Source organism: Brienomyrus brachyistius, chromosome 4, assembly GCF_023856365.1.
Source record: "Brienomyrus brachyistius isolate T26 chromosome 4, BBRACH_0.4, whole genome shotgun sequence".
NCBI lineage: Eukaryota > Metazoa > Chordata > Actinopteri > Osteoglossiformes > Mormyridae > Brienomyrus > Brienomyrus brachyistius.
Genome location: NC_064536.1, coordinates 603,046 through 625,242, shown reverse-complemented (window position 1 = coordinate 625,242; position 22,197 = coordinate 603,046). Strand labels below are relative to the sequence as shown.

Here is a 22,197-nt window from a genome sequence, read left to right as displayed (position 1 = left end):
TGTATACATTCTAACAAATAGCTGGTAGTAACCGTTAGTGCGTCATCCTTCCTGGATTCTAGGAACCAAGCATTACTTCTGGAGTTTGCACGCTTCCTGCGAGTTCACACCCTCTATCTATCTATCTATCTATCTATCTATCTATCTATCTATCTATCTATCTATCTATCTATCTATCTATCCATCCATCCATCCATCCATCCATGTTAATAAAATTCCATCATGGTCAAAGACCTTGGCCTTGTAGCATAAACGCTAATATTGCGATGTGGATAGTGCAGTGTTCCTCAAACCGGTCTGGCGGTTCCCAGTATACAGACGGTCCATGTTTTTGCTCCCTCCCAGCTCCCAGCCAGACAGTGCACACGGTCCAGTAGGCAGCTGGGAAGGAGCAAAAACATAGACCGTTTGTTGGTCCCTAAGGACCGGATTGGGACACACTGGGATATTGGAACTCTTCATTTTTGTGACTGGATGAGCAATTACATAATTTAGAGGGAGACAGGGTACTGAGAACAAAATTGAAAAGAGACTGTAAACAGCATCACAATAGGTGAGAACCATGGCAATAGTTGTTTCTGTACAACATTAAGTCTTTAGGTACAACATTGTCTTGTATAGGAGGACATTTTTAAGATAAATGTTCATATTGGTGTTATATTACATGTGCATTTCCCTGTATAAACATCTGTGTTTCCTTCCCATGGCTGTTAGGGAATGTGTGTCCCCCGTGTGTCAATAGATGACCCCAGCGAAGCAGAGCTGGTCCAGGCCTTTGTGGAGTGAAGGAAGCTTCATACTTTACTGGCCAATTTCGCTTCACCTTGGACAGTGCTTGCCACAGCTTCTGTGTTCTGGGTGGGACCGGCAGTGAAGCCTGGATGGGGGGCTGATGTGTCGGTCATCTCATTTTCAAAGGACCATTTCCACAAGACCTATTGATGCTATAATGCGAATCCCCGTACCCAGTCATCAGATCTATGAAGCCAGATTAGAATCAGGCTGGACAGCAGGTGGAGTGGGGGGGGGGGCTTTCTGAAATCCATTTTACTGCTGCCCTGAATCGGTCTCACTCTGCTCTTCCGGAGTGCTTGAGACTCGCGTCACAGTTTGAGGAATGAAGGCCGCAGCCAAAATACTGCTTTCTTTGACTTGAACTTATTACTTTATTACCAAAGTACTTGAATTTGATTTGGCACTCTGCTCTGCTCATTGCACTTGATTTTGATACCATATTGATTAGAGGGCTGTAGAAAGACAGCGTGTCAGTATGGATTACACTCTTCTCGGGCCGGACAGCCTGTAACTCTGTCAACATATTTCCTGAGTCACCCTCTCCTTCAGTCCACCACGCCCACACTTACTCCCCCGGAAGCCTGAGTCTCTCCCCCGGTTTCCTGTCCCCTCCTGCTGGCTGTGTACCACAGGGAAGAGGGACATCCTGCTAGATATTTGATAGATGCAGGTGCCCATACGTCTGCTCCTTGTCAAGACGATCTCCCAGAGAGAAGACGTCATTGCTGGGGGAGTTTCCGCTGTGTCCCAGCTCGTACTCACGCCTGCGGGGCCTGTCTGTTGAGCCTTGGGTCTCTTGTTAATGTGCTCACTTGGGACCGTTAATGTAAGCTGCTCTTCAGCTGGCTGCTCCTGTCCGTACCGCACTACAGTCCCCTGACTGTGGCTAGCCTGCCTGCCATAGATAGCTCTGCTCCTTCACAGCTCTGTCCACAGCACGTGAGTGATGAACTCCAGATGTTCGCTGCTCACTCTGTGCCTTTGGGCAGAGGGAGGCATTGCGCCTAGTATCGATTAACCCAATAAATAGGCCAGCATTCCACTCACCCTGCCCGTAACACCTTCGTCTTCCCAAAAATCTAGGGAAAGACATTAATCATTTTGTCCAGAATCTCTGAGCAGGGAATTCTGTGTCCTTCCCCTCTTTTCTTGTTGCCCCTAAGCAGTAAATATTCATTCCTAGTGGCTTTTGGAGGATGTTTGTGCTCGAATTAAGACGCTTTTGACAAAAGTCTTTTCTGATCCTTTCATTTTCAAAGGACGATTTCCTCAATTGTGTTATAATCGAATAACGTTAAAGGTTGAAGTATTATCTGGCCTGAGGTTCATTATGGAAAAGAAGTAATAATTTACTGAGCACTAACTTCTTCTGTGTTTTGCTATTTTGATTTGTCGTCCGGAACCCGTAATTCATGTAATCTCAACTTCACCAGCAGTGGTTTAAATTCATCTATTGCATTGCATTAATTAATTGTTCTTTAACCGAGACTTATTCAGTAAAGCTTGTTTTGTCGGTCACCGTTGACTGACCTTTTTTTGCAAGCTAATTTAAAAAAATATATATACCATGTTTTTTTTTTTAACGAAGTCTTTCAGTTTTAACGTTCACCTCAATGAAAGGGAGGCAGCCCGGTCTTCCCAAACCCACACAAGGATGAATGATCAGAGCTATCGATCAAACAGGCCGAGCAAAACAAGGTGAAACGTTAGAGATCCATCCATCCGCTGCTTTTCCGGGGTTGGGTCATAAGGGCAGCAGTCTGAGGAGGGATCCCTAGACTTCCCACTCCCCAGCCACCTCCTGCAGCTGCTCCTTGGGAAATATCAAGGTGTTCTCCGGCCAGCAGAGAGATATAATCACTCCAGCGTGTCCTGGGTCTGCCCTTGGTCCCCTCCCGGTTGGACAAGCCCAAAACACCTTCCCAGGTAGGCATCCAGGAGGCATCTTAGGTAGATGTTCAAACCACCTCAGTTGGCTCCTTTTGAGGCAAACGAGCAGCGGCTGTACTTTGAGCCCCTCCCGAATGTCCGAGCACCTCACCCTATCTGAAAGACAGACACCCTGCAAAGTAAACTCATTTCTGCATCTGTGATCTCATTCTTTCGGTGACTATCCAAAGCTTGTGACCATAAGTGAGGGTAGGAACGTAGATTGATTGGTAAATTGAAAAGTTTTGCCTTCTGGCTCAGCTCCCTCTTCACCACAACAGAATAGTAAGGCGTCCACATTACTTACAAAGCCGCACCGATCCATCTGTCGATCTCCTACTCCCTTCTTCCCTCATTCATGAACAACCCTGAGGAGGCAACTCAACCATCAACCTGGAGGAGGCAACCCAACCATCAACCTGGAGGAGGCAACCCAACCATCAACCTGGAGGAGGAAACCCAACCATCAACTCTGAGGAGGCAACCCAACCATCAACCTGGAGGAGGCAATCCAACCTTTTCCAGTTGAGAACCATGGCCTCAGATTTGGAGCCGTCGATCCTCATCCTGGCGGCCTCACACTCAGCTGCAGTGCATGCTGCAGGTCACAGCCCTGTGAAGTCAACAGGACCGCGATCCTGAAGTTATCGAATCGGACCTCTAGGCTGAAGAAGGAGGCCTTCCAAGCTTGGTTAGCTTCTGGGACTCCTGAAGCAGCTGACTGGTAGTGGCAGACTAAGCAGCTACTGAAGCAAAAACTCAGGTGTGAGAGGAGTTTGGTGAGGCCATGGAAAAGGTCTTTTAGTTGGCCTTGAAGAGGTTTTGCCGCATGACTTAAGAGGTGAAGCTGGGCTTCACCCATTTTGTTTACAGCAGGGATGGGGCCCTGTTGGCCTTAAATAGGGATATAGTCAGGCGGTGGAAGGAGTACTTCGAGGACCTACTAAATCCTACTGATATGTCTCCCTTGGAAGACTTCATGAAGGAAGCCTTACTCATCTCTAGGGCTGAGGTCCCTGAAGTAGTCAAAAAAACCTTTTAGTGGTACGGCTCCAGGGAAGGATGGAATTTACCCTGAGTTCCCGAAAGCTCTGGATGATGTTGGGCTGTCTTGGCTGACACACCTCTTCAACATTGTGTAGAGGTTGGGAACAGCAGCCTTGGATTGTCAGCCTAGGGTGTGGGTCCCAAATATTTAAGAAAGGGGACTGGAGGATGTGTTCCATCTTCAGTAGGATCACACTCCTCCGTCTCCCTGGGAAAGTCTTTGCCGTGGTACTGGATAGGATAGCCCATTCGATGGTCATACCTTGGACAGGGCTGGACAGATACCAATCCTTGGGGGGTCCTGTGGTAGGTGTTTCAGGAATATAGAGTATGGGGTCTATTGCTATTGCATCAGGTCCCTGTATAACCAGAGTGAGAGTTTGGATCGCATCGCCAGCAGTAAGTCAGACTCATTCCCAGTGGGTGTTGGACTTTGACACGGCTGCTCTTTGTCACCGATTCTGTTCAACATTTAAGATACTGTACATAAAAAAACAGTGATTTCAGATCATGGCCAAAACTGGCAGGACTGCTAGAATCAATCTGATACAGCTGGACTTGTTTTCTGCCTGGGAATCAGGGACTTTACGACGTTAATCATTTATAAGCTGCCTGTTCGGGGCTGGAAAGGGGAGACAATCATAATCATCTCCTCAGAAAGGGATAGCAGACTCTTGAATGAGGACGCATCTCATTCCCGGTACAGACATAACTCTCCTGCACCATGTTTTCAACACTAATTGTGACATTATTTCTAAACTGATGTTATTTCTTCTTCTCCTCCTCCTCCTCCTCCTTTTTCTTCATCATCTTCTTCTTTTTCCTTCTACTTATTATTATTATTGTTATTATTGTGTAGCACTGAAGAGTCTCCTGCCTCAGTTCACCGTGCATAATGATAATAAAGTTGACTGTGACATTGCTACTGAATGCCGTAAGTATATTTTCTACATCTGAGTTGCACAGTGGATTATTTTGGCATTTTAAGTCATTTTTACATAGTGATTAAGGTGGTTTTTAGTTTTATATAATTACTTGTGTTCTTTCTGTTTCGGTTCGTTGTGGTTTATGATCTCGATTGACTTTATTTCTGTCTCTGGTTTATTACTGTATCTTTGTACCACATGCTTTTAATCTGAAGTGACATTACTATGTTTCTTATGTCCATAGAACCTGACTCCTGTTAAATATTTAGCTACGCCCCATCTACAGGGTAACAACAGCAGTGTTTCTGCTGGGACAGATTGAAATAAAGTGACCGTGACCCAGGACGCATTTATAAGCAGTCGTTTGTCGTTTGTTTTCTTCATGTTGAGGGAAAGGCCATTTATACTTTACTTTCACATTGGCCTAATTCTAAAGCAGATTGAAATTTAGGATCTATTTTTCTTGGACCATAAGTATAGCTTATTACTCCTAATATCATGTTAAGTGAATCTGTGTAAAAGTGCTAGAATCGAGTCCCGGAAATGTTGTGATCGTATCATGTGTATATGTACATCTATGACGGAGGGAACATTTATATAGTGTATTGTCAGCATTCCATTATAAAATGGCATTCAGATATAAGGGACGATAGCAAATCTGCTTTCAAAAACATGGCAGAGCAGTGAACGGACATGTAGCATGATTAGTATATTAATTTACTGTTCACTCAAATAGAAGCAGACAAACAGGCAGCTATTTAAACCTTAAATTATATGGTTATAAAAGTGCAATGTTACTACAGTACATTTATAGACAAAGTTACAGTGTACGTGAATAGAAGGGTAAGATACAAAATGCGGGGGGGGGGGGGGGGGGGCGGGGGAGGCTAATTTCCACAGAAACTTCAGTGTGAATTTTTGTGTATACGTTATCTGCTATTAATTTGTTGTTATAGGAACAGTAAAATATTTTGCTTATTTGGAGAATATGGTGGATAAAGGAATGCAGTGGTAGGGTTAGGGCCTGATTGTGGGACTATCCCTAGTGGTGGTTCTTATTTCGGTGCTATATTTGAACTGCAGAAATGTCACTGTCCTTAAAACCACCTGAAATAGCAACACCGTTCACCCCGCAGACAAGTATGCCAGCAAATAACCCACAGCCTGAGACAAACACAGCTTTTAAACTTTATTCACCCCGAAATTTGTTTTCTTGTGTATAATTATTAATTCTAAATAATTCAAAGATTAAGATTAAGAGGGACATTACTGATCCCAGGGGTGAAATTCTGGTGCATACAGCTGCAAGAATGTCATGCATAGACAAACATACATAGAGCGTCAAACAGACAGAGTAACAAACAAGTAAACAGGGTGCAAACAGATGTAAATGGCACACAGCACAGGAAGAGAATCTCCTGAAACTACAATATTGTAGGTTTATAGAAATAAATAAAAATTTACAGATTTAGAATAATTATTAATAATCGCTATTTTTTTCTCCCAAATCCCTGTTTATAAATCCATCAGTCTGTCCACTGCAAAGATGTAATTTTAAATATAACTCTCATACACTGCAGCCATTGTGATTAAGCATCTTTAAATCTGGCTTGTTTTCTGAAATACATCAGCAAAGATGCTTCATGAGTTTAAGGCTTCTTGAGTTTGATTGCTTCGTCCAGGACAGTGTTTCCTAAACTGATCGTGGCGAAGCCCCCAGACAGTCCACCTTTCTGGGGCGGGGAGGGAGCAGAAATGTGGCCTGCCTGGGAGGGGGCAGGGAGGAAGCAAAAACGGCTGGGGGTCCCTGAGGACCAGGGTGGGAAACACTGTTCTAGGACTTAGCCGAGTTGAATGCTAAACATAGAGAATGTTGTATAACTTAAGTCCACCAGATGGAGCCAGTTCAAGAACATCGTGTCCGGAAGAACATCTCCCACGCCTCACTTGGCGTCTTATCCATAATTAGTATGCATTTATTCTTGGAACACATAATATCATTCATCAGTATTATGATTATTGATATTGACTCACACATAGATTTTCTTGCTATCCATGTTTATGTAAATTTAATTGAATGTGTTGTGGAATATGCGTTATGTTCTGTTTGCCTTCCAAAGTGGAAATGCGTAGGAGAACGGGAGGTAAACAAACACACCTACTCACGCATAAATCCATAAATCCTCAGATCTCATAATATCCGTTTATTCTTTGGTGGTTGGATATCTTGAATTTATGTTACTGGCAAGAGTGAGGCAATAAAACTTTTTTATCAGTCCACCGTATGGAAATATCTCAGTGTGCTGGACTGGCAGTTCTGCTTCAGCGGTATTCTGAAAAGTTTTCGTACAAACATAGCAAGATCTTACTTGGTTTCTCCCATCCCATCAAGTCCGAAGGTGAAAATGACCCGTTCGCATTTGGGTGTGGACGTGCCCCTGAGGTCATGGGTGTCAGCCCACACCCGACGTGTGGCAGTCCTCTGGGGCTGCCTTTCTCTCCCATTTACACCAGAAACACAATTACTGATGAAGGTCAGCTTCCTCATGGAGACTGATATCAAAGAAGGTCATTCATCCATCTTCCAAGCGCATGTGCAGAATAGGGGGGGCAGCCTCTCCCATGCAATGTGGGACACAAGGAGTGGAAGACAAATGCCCTGCTGGGCGATGGGGTGGGGGGTGGGGGGAGGGGGGCATTCAGAGAGAAATACCTCCCCTCTTGATTCTCTTTAGACGAACGTAGCTGCATCAAAAGTCTCGCTATGCTTGGGGGTGGGGGGGCGGGACGTCAGAGGAGCATGGACACCCCAACAGATTCAGGGGACCCAGCACTTGACAAGGGCCCTTGAAAATGAAAAATTACGCATAAAATTGGAGGGAGGGGGACACTGTTCGGGTGATTTATATTAGTAGAAACCAGAAAAATACAAAATACACGATACGTGTACAAGTAGATATGGGACTTGAGTTTTGCATGACCAGCATAATGCATACTGGTTATACCAGCATATGTTGTGCTTTGGCGCTGGTGGACCAGTTACATGAGCACTAACCAGCGCTAACCAGCACAGACCAGCCTGGAGATCATGCCGGTCTGCGCTGTTTTTTTCAGCAGGCCACTCTCCGCATTCTGCATCTTGGTGCGTCAGGGCGTCGCATTACTATTTCATGCCTGTTTCTGGGTTCCCCGCAGCCCTCCCATTGGCCAAAGGCACGGCGTTCTGGAGCTGCCAGTAACCTCGGCTGCGTGTTGCCGTGTAAACAGCCCGCAGCAAAGTGGCATCCTGGCTGCGGCAGTCCACGCCGGATATATCTCCCACCAGGAATTTCGAATCAGCAAATTGCTATTAATGAGATGATGGATGGATGTTTACGACACTTAATACTGGGCACATCAAAAACTATAGCTAATTACGTTGGCGCATTAGCCATCTTTTCATGCTAGACTCTAACACCCGCACGCTAATACGCGTGCAGAGAGAGAAAAAAAGAATCACAGTTCTCGTGTTTCCCAGTGGAGGTGATTTTCACCCCACTGACCCAGACGGTTACACCATTAGCCAGATGGACAACCAGCAGCAGTATCCCAGGGCCCTAGAGCGTCTCTCCATGGAGATCTGCCACCGAACTGTTTACTGTGTTTTTCTGCAGGGAGCGGCAACAGCGAACCAGTGAGGTCAGTCCCCCCCCGGCTCAGTCGCCGATACAGTGATTCATAACTTCTGTACAAACTGGTGATTTTATTTTAAATCCCATTGATGGCAGAGTGGAAAGTATTACAGGAACTGGCTATATGCAGCGCGATTTTATCAGCAGGAGACAGGAACAGCGAATCTGTGCAAAGGGGGTGTCTGGCTTTAAGTTCATTAAGTGGTACTGCAGAATGAATATTAACAGGCACACAAGCCTCCCTGCGCACATGTATTCCTGCATGGTGTGTGGAATATGCGCTTTGGTTTCCAGCCCAGGAGGGGGGAGTCCTTGCTGTTCCCTTGAAATGCTCCCAGGTTCCTTGTCCGTACGTGATACTCTGTTACTGCTCCGCGGTGGGGGGGGGGTTGCACACCCTGTGGACTTCCATATGCAAAATGTTTCATTCAGACCAACAAATCGCTAGGTGTCTCTGACTAAGCAGCTTGGAAACAGGAGCTGCTCACCAGGAAGGCTCTCTCTCTCTCTCAATCTCTCTCTCTCTCTCTCTCTCTCACACACACACACACACACACACACACACACACACACACAGTCCATATATTCTTTTCTTTATGCAGAATCTCCATCCATTTCTATGGGAAAATCCCAACTCAACAAAGACGACCTTAACCTCTACCCAGCCCTAAGCTTAATCATAAGTAACCAAACAAAATACAAGATTTTTAGATTTTTGATTGCATTCACAGATTTTTATAAAATTGAATTTCCCTATGTGGGGATTGAAAAAATTGTCCCCGTAACGTCAAAATAACAGGTTTTTATTACATTGTGGAGACATTTGGTCCCCACACACACAAGTTTGCAATTATATCTTTGTGGGGACTCTCCATTCATTTCCATGGGGCAAACTCTAATCACAACATAACGACCTTAACCGCTACCCAGCCCTAACCTTAGCCAAAAGTTACCAAACCAAATAAAGTATGAAACCTTTCATTTTATGTTTTTGATTGCATTCAAAGATATTTGTGGGGATCTGAAAAATTATCACCATAACGTAGAAAAGGAAGTTTTCATCTCATTGTATGGGCCATTTGGGGTACAATGTAATATACACATAATCCACACAGACACACACACACAGATACAAGCAGTGCATTTACTGCTATCTTTATGGGGACACAGAATCTAAGAACTTTCACCCAAGTCACTTGTACATACATTCAGAAACAAAATAAAAATTAGCATGGCATTATGGGATTTGTAGTTAATATTGGATTTACATCTCTATCAGATTGCTTCATGTAACAACTTATGTCAAATTAAGCAATTTGATACATTTGTGTAAATCTTCAAGCAATAACCTTCAAGTGCTTAGCACCTTCAACATATTAAACATTAAATTTTAGCACCATCTTCTCTCCTTTGAAACCTGGACACAGATGATAGTTATTAGACTAGTATTAAGCACTCAGACTACTCCGGTTTTCACCACAAACGAGTAATTATTGTGCAGTTTTGACTAGAAATCAAATGACAAAACTTATTTTCACTATTTACATCATGTTTTTAGCCTACAGTAGACTACGGACTACAGTATTTTTGAGTTCTTCTGTCTTATCATTGTACATATTTTGATTGTAAAAACACCAAAAAAACAACGTCGAGAGTTATTTTCAGTTATTCCTGTTATTATATTCATTTTTATAGTGCAAGTATTTTATTTTTTTTTTGTGCTCATTTTCATTTCTTGTGTTTTTTAGTTTTGTTATTCTTTTAAAATGCCAGTAAAGCCTGCTGTAAACCCTGTAAACAGTGCTATATGAATAAGGATGGATATTAGCAATAATGCCAATCTGCCAGGTACCAGGTTGGCAAAATCAGAAACTTCCTCTCAAAAGAGGGAAGAGCAAATTCTACACGTTGAATAATACCAGAGAGACATATCTGGCAACTTTAGCATATAGATTCTAGCACATAGTTCCCAATTTGGAAGTTTTTACTTCCTCACTTTTTATGAATGTTTAAAACTAGTAATTCTGCAAAAAGGCTGCACGCGCACACCCACGCATGCCCACACCCACGCATACACGCACCCTCGCATGGATCGCTTTGGGTATCTTACGCTACCAAACAGTACCTGCTAAAGATCCAAGCCACGCGTCTCACGCACCGTATTTCCGCTGCTTTTCCCTCGCTGTGATAAATTCCCGTCTTCCAGAAAACAACACGAAGCACGACAGCCACCTCGTTCTGTTCAATTGGTTTTATTCTCTTTCCATTTTACAACCCGGTTTATTGTTTTTATACTCTTTTTACAACGAATTTCACATACCAAGGAAATTAGTCATTTTTTTTCTGTTAGACTAAACATAAATGTAAAAAAGGAAGCTGTTAATGACTGACTATTGGTTTGACAAAATAAAGGAATGTCGCAAAGTTATCAATCCTGATGAAGAAAATAATACACACACAACACAAAGATTTCAAGACATTTTAAGTATCTGCTCCTACGTTGGACATCCGTGTGGCTGGACCGTGGATGAGGGTTTGTCCCACAGGGAGAAAATGCTGCAAATCTACTGTGGCTATCACGATAAAGCACATGTTCACCATGGTAAATTTGATCCCTACTCAGTATCGTATATTCTGCTACATTACCCACAACCACCTGCGCTCAGATATCGGCCAGCTTGGTTTCCTTAAGAATGACAGTATGGCTTGGAAGTTCTGGCTGAGGAAAATTCTTTCGCTGGTGAAAAATATGGACTTTGGCTTGGATTTACAGGGAAAATATTTTTCTCCCAAAACTACCCGCTGCAAGCTCTCTCAGATTAATCAGGAGCATGATCAGCATTGTAGGCCTGCGGTTAGAATATGAGGCCCCCAATCCCTCTTCATCTTCATCTTCCTCACCATGGCCCATGAATAGATACACAGCAGGTGAACAACAACATCTCCTGAAACTACGATCATCCACGAAACAGCCAAAGGGATCCCGTTTTTCTGAGCCATCGAAATGAGGGACAGAAATATCATTAAATATCATTAAATACTATTACATTTCTGCCTCTTACAAACGTTTTTTTTTTTTATACACATGTAAAATGTCTATCTGTCATTATTTGCTTTATGTATGATGACATGCACGAACGCTTTTTTTAACTTTAATTGTTTTACAGTCTGTTGACACACATACATAAACACACGGACTTTGTGACCGGCAGAGAGCTAGCTAAATTAGGGCCTCGTTTTTTTGGGCGTCATCATGGTAACAGGTAAAGGAAGAGGGATCTGATCGGAACGTGGACCTGAAGAGGTCAAGGAGCTGGGGGATCTGGGTCTTTTCTAACCAGCAGAAAGGGGGCGAGAGGGTGGAGGGGATCTGGTCAATGATGGGGGTGGGGCGGCATCTGAGAGGAGAATTACAGGACGCGTGAGCCTGAGAGGGGGAGGCGAGGGGTGACGTCGAAATGGAAACAGACACACGTGAGACTGCTCAGCAGCGACTTCACATCCAACTGTGGGTCAGCTTAAGACAACTGTGGGTCAGCTTAAGACAACTGTGGGTCAGCTTAAGACAACTGTGGGTCAGCTTAAGACAACTGTGGGTCAGCTTAAGACAACTGTGTTTCTTTAGAAATGATACAGTGATATCGGTATGACAATATTTGTTCTTACTAGTAGTAAACTGAGGACAAATTTGGGTGCCTATGGTCCTGCTGTGGAGTCTGAGCACCTGTGTACCACCAAAGCCCATCCAGTCTCCTTCTTTTCCATTAATGGACACCCCTTATTGGCCAGTTTTGACGTCATTTTGTAGTTCTCAGTCACTGACACCGAGCGACGCCTCAGGGAGTCACAGAGCCAGACTGCGCCTAACAGACATGCAGCGAGGCTTCCTCATGTATGTGACGGTGGGAATGTGGGGCAAAAAAAAACGAGAATGTAACTGCCAATATAACCCTGTTTAACATACATAAACCCTCTTCCATCGTCCAACTTCCTCTGAAAGCAAGGTAACCTGTCATTGAGGTAAATAAAGAATCAAAAAGAGACTATGAAAGACCCACCAGAAGCCATTCAAAGTGGCAGACTGGCTGTCCTTCTGAGCACCTTTAACTTGTCACAGACTGTCCCGCTTAAGGAAAAAAAGCCACTCTCTGTGTGTTTGGAAGGAGGCGCCACATTTTTGGCAGCTTTGCCGGGAATATCGGACGGGAATCATGTAAGTGGGGGGGGGGGGGGGGTGTGTCAACTCACCCAATCAGACACCGGTGTAGAGGCGGAGCTGTTACTTCGGGAGGTGGGGTTAGGAAGCTTGCTGTCAGGAGGAGTGTGGACTCACCCAATCAGACACCGGTGTGGGCAGGTGTGATGTGTCAGGGGGTGGGGTTAAGTCTTTGGGATGGAGCTGGAGTGGCGTGTAGCCACAGCATCAGTGAGGCTAAGTATCGTGTGGGGTAGGGTGGGGCGAGTCGAAGCCAGGTGCCAGTCAGTGCTCGGAAAAAAGGAACTCAGAATATCTATCGGAGAGAGAAAAAAGAGAGAGAGAGAGCATGTGGAAAATTAATACTTATGGCTACCAACCATTTCAGCTGAATGAAGTGGAAGAAGATGTTACATATATAAAGGAAAACAAAGATAAGCATCGGCTCCAAATTCACATCGACCTAATGAGAAGATGATTGTTGTCGAGTTTTCGCTGTGCGACACACGTATATTCCGAGTTCGCACAGCGAGGCCTGAAAAAACATCTGCAGGTGGATTACTGGATCAACCTGAGGTGCAAGTGTATTAATTTATTTTCGGTAGTAGATGTGGCAGCTCTTAAAGTGAACAGCTGGGGTAGTTTCCATGAATTTTAGCGGAATCTTTTCTTTAGCTCGGATGAAAGAGGATTGAACTGGGCTGTATTCTGATGTATTTGCCCAAATCTGGGCCGATCTGCTCTTTGATGGAGGCCCTCTGGCGCAGCATCACTATCCCGCCCCTTTGTGTCATTGACGTCAAACCGTAATTCCCTCCTTGCCCTCCCCCCCTTCATAAGGTTTATTTTAGAGTCAGTTTGCTGGCGAGTTGGGCCAAGAAGCTTGGTGATTTAGGCATGCTCCCCTCCCCCTCCTTGACCTTCTCCCCCTTGGTCAGCTCCAGTTCAATGGTCATCAGAACCCTGCCCCCCTTGGGTGACTGGCCTGCCCCCTGCTCCCCCTCAGGTTTTGGTTTCTGTTTCTGGGATTTGGACTGGTTTAGGCGGGGTTTCTCCTGGGCCACTAGCTCTCTGCTCCCCGAATCCTATTTCTTATCCTTGCGCGACTCCTGCTTCTTCTTTTCGGAGGTTGAGGCTTTCAGCTTGGACTGGTCCAGGGTGGCGTAGAGGACAGGGCCCTGGGGAGAGGAGCGGGGAAGACGGGGAGAGTCACATTAGGAGGAAAGGAAAGAGAAGGGGGGCGTTCTCCGGGGCTGTGGGGGGAAGGAGGAGGGAGGGGACAAAACAGGGAGCCGTCAGTTAGAGAGCATGATGTGTCACGACCTCCACGCCCATCAGCAGCAGGGACACGCGTGCGCCGCTTAACACGCCCTCCCACACATGGCGCACGCCTGCCCCTCAGACCATCTCAACTAATATTTTGCATTTCCTTGCTCTCCATTTTAATTAATTCTGCAGTAGGTTTTTTTTTTTCGTTACAGTCAGTCCTGCTACGATGCGACTAATGTGTTTCTGGAAAAACCTTACGTTCACTTAAATATCGTACTAAAATATACATATCCAATGGGAAAAATTGGGCTAGGGGAATAAGACTCTAAAACTTAATTAAACTTAAGTAAACAAAATGAATTAATTAATGCACTGTGATACCAGTGGCCAATAATGTAATTATATGTATTTTAAATATGAAATAATAACAACACATTAATAAATCAGATCATAAACATTTCCTTTGGGTTTTATAAGTTTCAGGAGAATTGCCTAGAAAGCACTTCAACATAATGAACTTGTGATGGCCTAAACATTGTTTCATGAACCATTTGCTGTATTTTCTTGTCCCACTAGATGGTGCTCTTGGTTTACTTTTGGGCATCCTTTGAGCTCTTTTTTTTAACAGAGGGCACCATCTAGTGGGGTCAGAAAATACAGCAAATGGTTCAAGAAGCGTCATTTTGGCTATCATTAGTTGGAAGTGGTGAGCCAAAGCCACCATGCACAAATATTAAGGATTACTGTATGCACAGGGTCACTGAGGCAAGATGGCTGCAGACAGTCTATGAAAAGAAATGTAAGTGAATTGAAAAAGGTCGCTGTGTGGTTATTTTATGATAATTTGCCAAATATTTTTAGAATTTTAAAATCTAAGACTTTGACCCATGCAATGGCGTGGATGTACAAGACGATTGGTTACGATTTGAGAAGCAGTTTGAGCATTTCACTGAAAAGAATCAGATCAAAAGACCAATTTGTTCACAAATCGGACATCACTATCATTCACTTAGCACGATAGCTGTTTTTGAGTGTAAGTAGTGTTTCTCGCTAAGACCACTTAATAGTTTGCGTAGTCGTTTTCTCTCCAACTGAACATCTCACATATACAAATGCAAGTCCATGTTTTATTAGACTTGGATACTAATATATCACGCTACAACGGATTCGCAGTGTGACATCATGCGTTGTGGCAAGACTGACTGTATTTTAATTTATTCTTATCTTTTGATTTTCTGGGAACGCTGTACCGGATGGGGCACAAGTAATACAGTATTATGCTGTTACTTATGTAGGCCTATTAATTAACCATAAACTAAGTCTTAGTTACATACTGATCTCAGTAGGAGCGTGATACCGTTTTCCTTTGCACTATGTACTTCCTTTCAAGCACAATCCTGGCAGCAGCTGGAACAGCATTTCACTGCACAAATATATAGTGTATTTGTGTGTGTGTGACAAATCCTAAACATTGCAACCTTCTGCCGATTCTGATTGCCTTTAAAATCTGTCCAGCAATGAATGAAATCTTCAAAGGGCTTTTTAACTAGTTATTTTCTACATCATTTAATATTTTTTTTAATGGACTAGCATTACATAAAATCGTTGACACACATTTTGTAAGGAGAACACATTTGTTTGTGTGGTCTGAGTCGTCAAAGCCCCTTCTAGATAATTCCAGCACTCTGTTGCTAAGACAGCTAATCCCAGTGGCTAGATACTGCAGCGGCTGGGGATTTTTCCCAATTTATAAAATTTCTCCATGATTAATGTAGCATCATTCTGTAACACTAAGTCGTGAGGACAGAAAGAGTGAAGGAATCGAGGCTGGGAGAAGAAACAGCCGCAGAAAAAGGGGGGAGGGAAAGAAGGAGGTCTGGGGAATGGAAAAGAAGAGAGAGAGGAATAGGACGAGGAGCTCTGGTTGGGGACGGAAAGTTAGGGCTCTCCAGGACATTACCACTGTTCATTCAGCAATAACGGAAAGGAAGGCCCCTCTACGCCTCCCCAGGGAATGCTGGGTACACTGTGGCAGAACAAACAACATTTGCGGACCAGTGCACAACGGTATTATATCGCTCTACGCAGTTCACCTGTGGAGAAAGAGGAAGACTTCCCTGTGTCCTGGAGGAACAAAACAGAGGACAGATGGGGAGAGGAAGAGAAATTGGAGCTGATTAAATGTGTACAGTACAGGAGAGGAGGGCAAAGAGGTTAGTCTGGGGAGATACTGAGGTAGGAATAATGTCAGCCGTTATACCTGACCTCTGACCCGGAAGTAAACCCTTGACCCCGCAACCCATGGCCAACCAGCAAATCACTCAGTATTTTATATTAATGCAACAAGTCAATACTACTGTGAGTCTACATTGCTTTGTTATCACTTTAAATGAAGTAATTTACTTATGTTTGCATTTCATGCTCCTTGCATCATGAATAATTTTTGTTCAGTACATTGCAGGGATTTTCAACCAGTATTCAAGGGGGGCCTACTGAAGGCAGGAATATTAAAGCTTAGGCACGCATGCGATCATGTGTGCTAGGGGGTCACTCACCCTGCTCTATTTTCATTTGGGGGGGGGGGGTCCTGCTTTAAGCAGTGGTAAACCCCCCTGTTATATTGCATTGAGCTTGTAAATGCTGAAGTACAGTTTTTCAACCAGTTTTTCGCCCGGATTTGGAACATTAAAAATAAATCCAGTGATTTATGATTTTCATGGACAGTCATCCAGGGAGGAATGGCAAGTTCACAATAATCAAGTCTGGTCCATTCCCAAATTGTCGTACCAGACTGGCTCACACTGAATGCAGACTTTTCGGAAAGTGCATTTCAACACTGAACCATTAATCTTTATTCATACATCTGCCCCGCAGAATGTTGTACTCATATTTGCAAGTAACAAAGCAAACGTGTCTGTTGACTTTACTGTCCTGTAGGAATCAGGTACCCAGAGAGCTTTTTACACTCAAGATCACTGAGCCGGTGTGACAACACACATAAAGCGCAAATCCTGTGTCACCGTGGGTTCACTGTCCAGAACCTTCTCTTTTTTGATTTCAGAAGAAATTTGGACTCTGGACTTTGCGGTTTATGCACTAATATGTAATAATATTGAAGCTTTTGTGAAATTAGCTTTGCATAGTGGAGCAGGGGAGGGCAAAGCAGCTGCTCCTACCTGTTTTAATGTTTTAATGGAACCCTGGGTATGGACTGTGTGCTTTAACACAGTGGTTCTCAACCCAGTCCTTGGGGACCCCCACCAGAACACATTTTTGCTTCCTCCCGGGTCCCAACAGACCTGTATCAGGTATTCAGTGTTCTTGACTGGCTAGAAGCTGGGGGGGGGAGCAAAAACGTGGACTGTCTGGGTGGTCTCCCGAGGACTGGGTTCAGAAACACTTGCAACATAGTCTTGGCTCTGATCATGTGACAGCATGCAGATACACTGAGAAGTGAAAAGTTAGCTAAATGTAGCAGTATTTCTGATGTTTGGGGAGAGTCCGTACTACCCGGTCGGCTGAAGGCTTAAGAGATTTTAGGCACTTTCTGTCCCATTAAATTTTGCCTTAATTTGTAATCTGTACGGCGGATCGACACTGACCTGCCTCTGTTGAGATCCCTCTTTACCTTTCCCTTTCTTCCCGTGTTTGCTGCAGGAGATAAGAAATGAAGGGTGTTAGCCATCTAGTGGTCGATGGCGGAACAGCAGCTGACAAGCACCACGCCGGATCGATTTGTCAATCCATTGCAATGAGGAACGCGGGCCAGGTAGTAGACTGAAGACGTTGTCATGGAAATACAGTGATGGGTTCAGGGCTACCTTATTTAGAATGATTAGACAACATAACGCTAATAACACAATAACACGCAATATAAAAACCATCAGATTAAAAAGCATCGTTAATTTAGGTATGCACGGTAAATTAAAAGTAGCCCGAATAATATTATGGACTGCATACTGCAAGAAAAAAAGACTTTTAATTGCAGTATTACGACTCTATGTCCCATGAGACAGAGGTAATAGATTAAGTTCACAAATCGAAGTTAATTCATTGGATTCGCCGCGGCTTTATAACGCCGCAGGATTCAAGTAATGATGGAGTACAGTGTCTGGGAACTTGATGCTTTAAGAAAAGTCCTGCTGGCAATGAAAAGACAGATCTTCGCGACACGAAAGGCTTTGTGTGGCTTGGGGATTTACGTCAGAACACCTTCCATGTAGAAATCATTGGCAGCAGCCCACCAGATCAGTGACACATACATAGTATCTCGCTACTTTTCAATAAATACCTAATATGAAAGTATATCAGGCCGACAGGGGGAGCAAAATTGTAAAGGAGGTAGAGAAAGATAAAGGGATATATGAGTTTGGACAGCGAAATGGATGAGAGGTGGGAGAATCCCAGTACAGACCTGACACTGAGGTTGAAGACACGCCGGGCCACAAGGAACCTCATTAAATAGTAGATCACCACGATCAGCACCAGAAGGCCCAGAACTGCCCCAATGATGGCCCCAGTGATGACACCGGCTTGGACAGGCACTGACAGAAAAGTAGAGAAGGGGGTGTTATTTGTGCCCACTCCCCACAGGTAAGATCGGCACTTTTTGGTTACACATGTTGCCATGGTAAACAAAGCATTATTATAAGTATATAAAATAAGGAGTCCAGATGGGCGCCATTAGGCAGAGAGACCCGCCTTACAATTCTCAAAAACCAGCAGGCGGACGCTGGAGGGGCGGCCCACTATGTCGGGGGGGTTCTTGGCGTCGCAGGTGAAGGTTCCGTTGTCATTGAAGTCCAGGTTCTTGATAAGGATTGAACCGTCTCGTCTGCTTGGGTTCCCGACGAATTCCAGCCTGTCCCGGAACGGGCCCTTGTTATCGACATAGGGGGCGCCACCCGTGAAGTGGAAAATCTGGAAGATGAGAAAACGGGACGAGCGCCAGACAATTAACTCTACCCTCATGCATTTTATCAGCTGCCGATAAGCGCCGCTTTGGGGAGCGGTTTGCATAAAAGCAGTAACTTTGATAGGGAACCACGCGTAAATGAAGACGTACGGAGATGCTGTCACGGGAACCGTCGGGCCGGTAGCTCCAGGAGAAAGTCACGTCTTCGGAGGTCCAGCGCCATGAGAAAAACGAGCAGGACAGCCGGACGTCCGAGCCGACCAGGGCATGGCGCTCCCAGCCCGTGTAGATGACGATAGCCTGGCACTGCGGGGCTACCAAAACAGCAAGAATAATAAAAGGATTTTTAAAATGCATTAGTGATAAGCTATACCCTTATTATACCCCCTTATACACGCATTTAATGATAGTTAAATGATATAGGTTGTCCCCTCGTTTTTTTATAACGTCGTTTTAAAAACATTTTTTATGTTACAAAAATGAACTTCAAGGTGGTTCTGGTACTTTCTGGCGCACGTTATTCTCGATATAGCTTAATTCGCACGGAAAAGTTCTGGCAGGTGAACGTGCACCGATCTGGGTGCGTTTTTTGTGGAGGCGTTCGAATACACCAAAGCTGGCAGCGGTAATGAGGCGAGAGAAAAATAACCGCAGACCAAGTCTAATTTGTGAAATTAAGAAAATGTAATTGGGTGCAAGGTATTAACTGTGGCTCTTCACTGCAGAACTGGGAACATTTGTAGGGTATGTCCACATTTGTTGTTTTTCTTTTTTTTCAATCGTGATGCATAAACATTACCTCGAACAGAAAACAAAATACTGAGAGCTCTAATGGAATCGCTTATAATTCCCATTTTGATTGGTTTTAGCCCATTGTTTAGATTGTGATTTTAAATTAGCCATTTAAATTGATCCTCATTAAATGGTGTAAAACATTTTGTATTACCTCTGTGTATTACATTTGCTATAAAAAATATTTTTGCCTAGACTTTATAAAAAACTATGTCCTTTATCTAAAAAACAAGCACATACAAACTTTATTTCTTATAATTTTCGTGTAAAGTCACTTCAGGGTTAAGTGCAATATGGCGCATTTGCAAAAGCAGGAGTACATTCCTTTGCAAACTACAGTACGATTATTGTATAATCATGCAAGCAGTATTACTCAATATTACTTCAAATGTTTCTAAATAAAGTGATGTCATACTTTTACCGTATTTCATGGAAGATTGTCTTAGACTACTTTGAACTGCTTTTTCGAACATTAAAATCATAAGCCAAATTAACAAAAGTCTACTTTTAGTGCATTCATTTCTGTGCAGATTTTACTAAAAAAGAACAGAAGGTATACTACAGAATAAATTTCAGCGGTATACGTTTCATCTTTCAGACCCAAATCCATTGGCTTTGGTTGATTTGAGAGAGACACGTACGCTGTGTGGGCCTGTGTAAATACAATAGTATTTATTTGTGCTTTATTTCATGTGTGATATTAGCAATACAGCCAGGCTAAGAAGAAATGTGTCTTAATTAGAGCCGAGGACAGTCCTCACGATAAGTTACGGTGCTGTGCAGTCAGCAATGACTACTTAGAGAGGAGTAACGAGCTAAATTTATAATGGTAAGAGACTCCCCGGACTCTTGCAGACATAGGTGTGACTGTGATATAGTCAGTAACAAATATAACACATCTGACAGGGTGGCTCTATGTTAGAATAACTTTGATTTGCAAAGTATATGCATAACAGTACCTGTGCCGGGTGACAGTGTGATCTGCTAAAAGCTTCCCGTGGTGAACATGGTCTCTTGTAGGTTTTAATCTGCAGCTTTTCCTATATAGCCCTGAAATAACAGCTATCACCTTCAACATCAATCATAGCAAAAACGATGGTAATAATATAAGATCTAGGGAAATGTAGTCAACAAAACAAAGACGATACTGGGAAACCCTTTGTAATGCTGATAACATAATTAAATGCATCATACACTTGTGTTTTTCTGATGACTGCTGAATTATGCCTTTAATCTCCAAATAAGGAAACAGAACATTTAAATTCCCTTAGCATCACTATAGGGCGACATCGTGCGTTATTCTGTCAGGCTACTGAACCGCATAACGTCATTAGTTTTCGCTTCTTTCAAGACGGCCGGTCGGTTTCCATGACAACACAACTTAATTCTACTATGCTGTCAGATCTTGGCCTGTGTCCTGCTCGTATGTGTGTTACACTGCCAAATGTTTAAACATTGAACAAGAAGAGACAATATCATTCAGAGTACTGGTCTTCAAACAAACTGTGACGCCCTCGTTACTGAAAACAAATGCTCTAATGTAGCTTAAACCGTGGGAGTCACAAATTGCGGCTAAATATGCGCCATGTAACCACAGTACGCGCAGGAAAAATATTCCCAGAACTTAAAGGTAAATCAGTAATTTCTTATGTCCGCATGTGTATCCTGTGTATATTTGTGTTGCACGTTGTCTGTGTTGTCTTGTTTGCGTTTCATTATGTAAGTTTACGTTCGTTATGCAAAGTTACAGTTAATTCTGAAAAGCCAGGAGCAGTTTGCTCTGTTATGGAGGGTAACTTGCTCAAGCAGATATAAACATTCTTTGCTTATTAGCAACTAAATGAATACACATCCATCCATCCATCCATCCATCCATCCATCTATCCATCCCTGGTGATAAACACATATAAAATACATTCCTGTATACACATAGTGATTTACTTTAGATTCCTTGGAATAGAACCGTTAGTGCAAAAACTTCAGTAAATTATAAATGCAGTGCTATTAATTAGTAATGGCAACACTTGAAGATGTGAACACCTGAGGACCCAGACGTATGAACCTTGCCAAGCACTAATGCAGGATGTTACCGAATCATCGCGGACAGGGAAGCTAGATACCAACAAATGCCAGAGTTAAGCGTAACTTTGGAGAAGTTTTACCTCAAAGACAGGTTCAGCTCGGGGCTGAAGAGCGCATGCGTTAGAGATCGTGTTACAGCGTTCGCCTCTATGAAGAAGTTCAGAGACGGAAAAGAAGATTCACTGGATGAGAAGAGAGATTGGGGTATACGTTACCTATCCCTACTAGTGCGATGGACGCCAGAGCCAAAAATGCTAACATGCTGGGTTCTTCTGCACGACGCAGTCAAAGTGCCTCCACTTGAGGGTAAAAGAGTGACTCAGTCCCTCAGTGAGCCGAAGGTGCGTCCTGCTGGAGAGGATGATGTGCAGGGTGTGAAGACCAGGGGCTTCCAGGCAGGACACCTCTGTGCCTGGGTTTATACCCAGCCACACCCTCTGCTGTGCCCTGCCCCCCCCCCCACCCCACTCCTCCCCCCTCCCCTTGTGACCCTTTCTTCTTGAGACTGAAACGCAGGCTTCACACGGACAAATAATCAAGGGCGCAAACAGTAATTGATCACAAGAAAAGTGAAAG

At 43.7% G+C, this 22,197-nt stretch overlaps 2 protein-coding genes across 4 annotated transcripts in view; one reads left to right on the top strand and one right to left on the bottom strand.

Moving 5' to 3' along the window:
• Positions 1-3,787: 3,787 nt before the first annotated feature.
• The window catches only part of LOC125740298 (uncharacterized), a 41,901-nt gene continuing 23,491 nt past the window's right edge, over positions 3,788-22,197 (top strand). Inside the window, exons 1-4 of the transcript XR_007397499.1 lie at positions 3,788-4,471; positions 4,631-4,705; positions 7,893-8,375; positions 17,490-18,425. The gene's annotated coding sequence lies outside the window, so the exon portion shown is untranslated. The remainder of the gene's footprint in view (positions 4,472-4,630; positions 4,706-7,892; positions 8,376-17,489; positions 18,426-22,197) is intronic.
• Positions 10,605-22,027, bottom strand: mpz (myelin protein zero). Of its 3 annotated transcripts, none has more exons than XM_049011253.1 (6): positions 21,837-22,027; positions 18,898-19,061; positions 18,539-18,752; positions 18,247-18,376; positions 17,435-17,483; positions 10,605-12,879 (listed from the first exon to the last, which is right to left on the bottom strand). In XM_049011253.1, exons 1-6 carry the CDS (start codon positions 21,880-21,882, stop codon positions 12,871-12,873), a joined length of 612 nt encoding a protein of 203 aa, XP_048867210.1. In that variant the 5' UTR covers positions 21,883-22,027; the 3' UTR covers positions 10,605-12,870. The 3 variants fall into 3 exon arrangements, with proteins under 3 accessions (XP_048867210.1, XP_048867209.1, XP_048867208.1); XM_049011252.1 differs by lacking the exon at positions 10,605-12,879 and adding an exon at positions 13,571-13,816; XM_049011251.1 differs by lacking the exon at positions 10,605-12,879 and adding an exon at positions 13,571-13,741.

Bases quoted from the DNA above. Each gene is read 5' to 3' on its own strand.
- mpz (XM_049011251.1), bottom strand. From the start codon at position 21,882: ATGTTAGCATTTTTGGCTCTGGCGTCCATCGCACTAGTAGGGATAG. The intron at 19,062-21,836 runs GTAACGTATACC...CTGTTTTGGTAG, and splicing joins CATCGCACTAGTAGGGATAG to CCCCGCAGTGCCAGGCTATC. The intron at 18,753-18,897 runs GTACGTCTTCAT...CTCATCTTCCAG, and splicing joins GTTCCCGTGACAGCATCTCC to ATTTTCCACTTCACGGGTGG.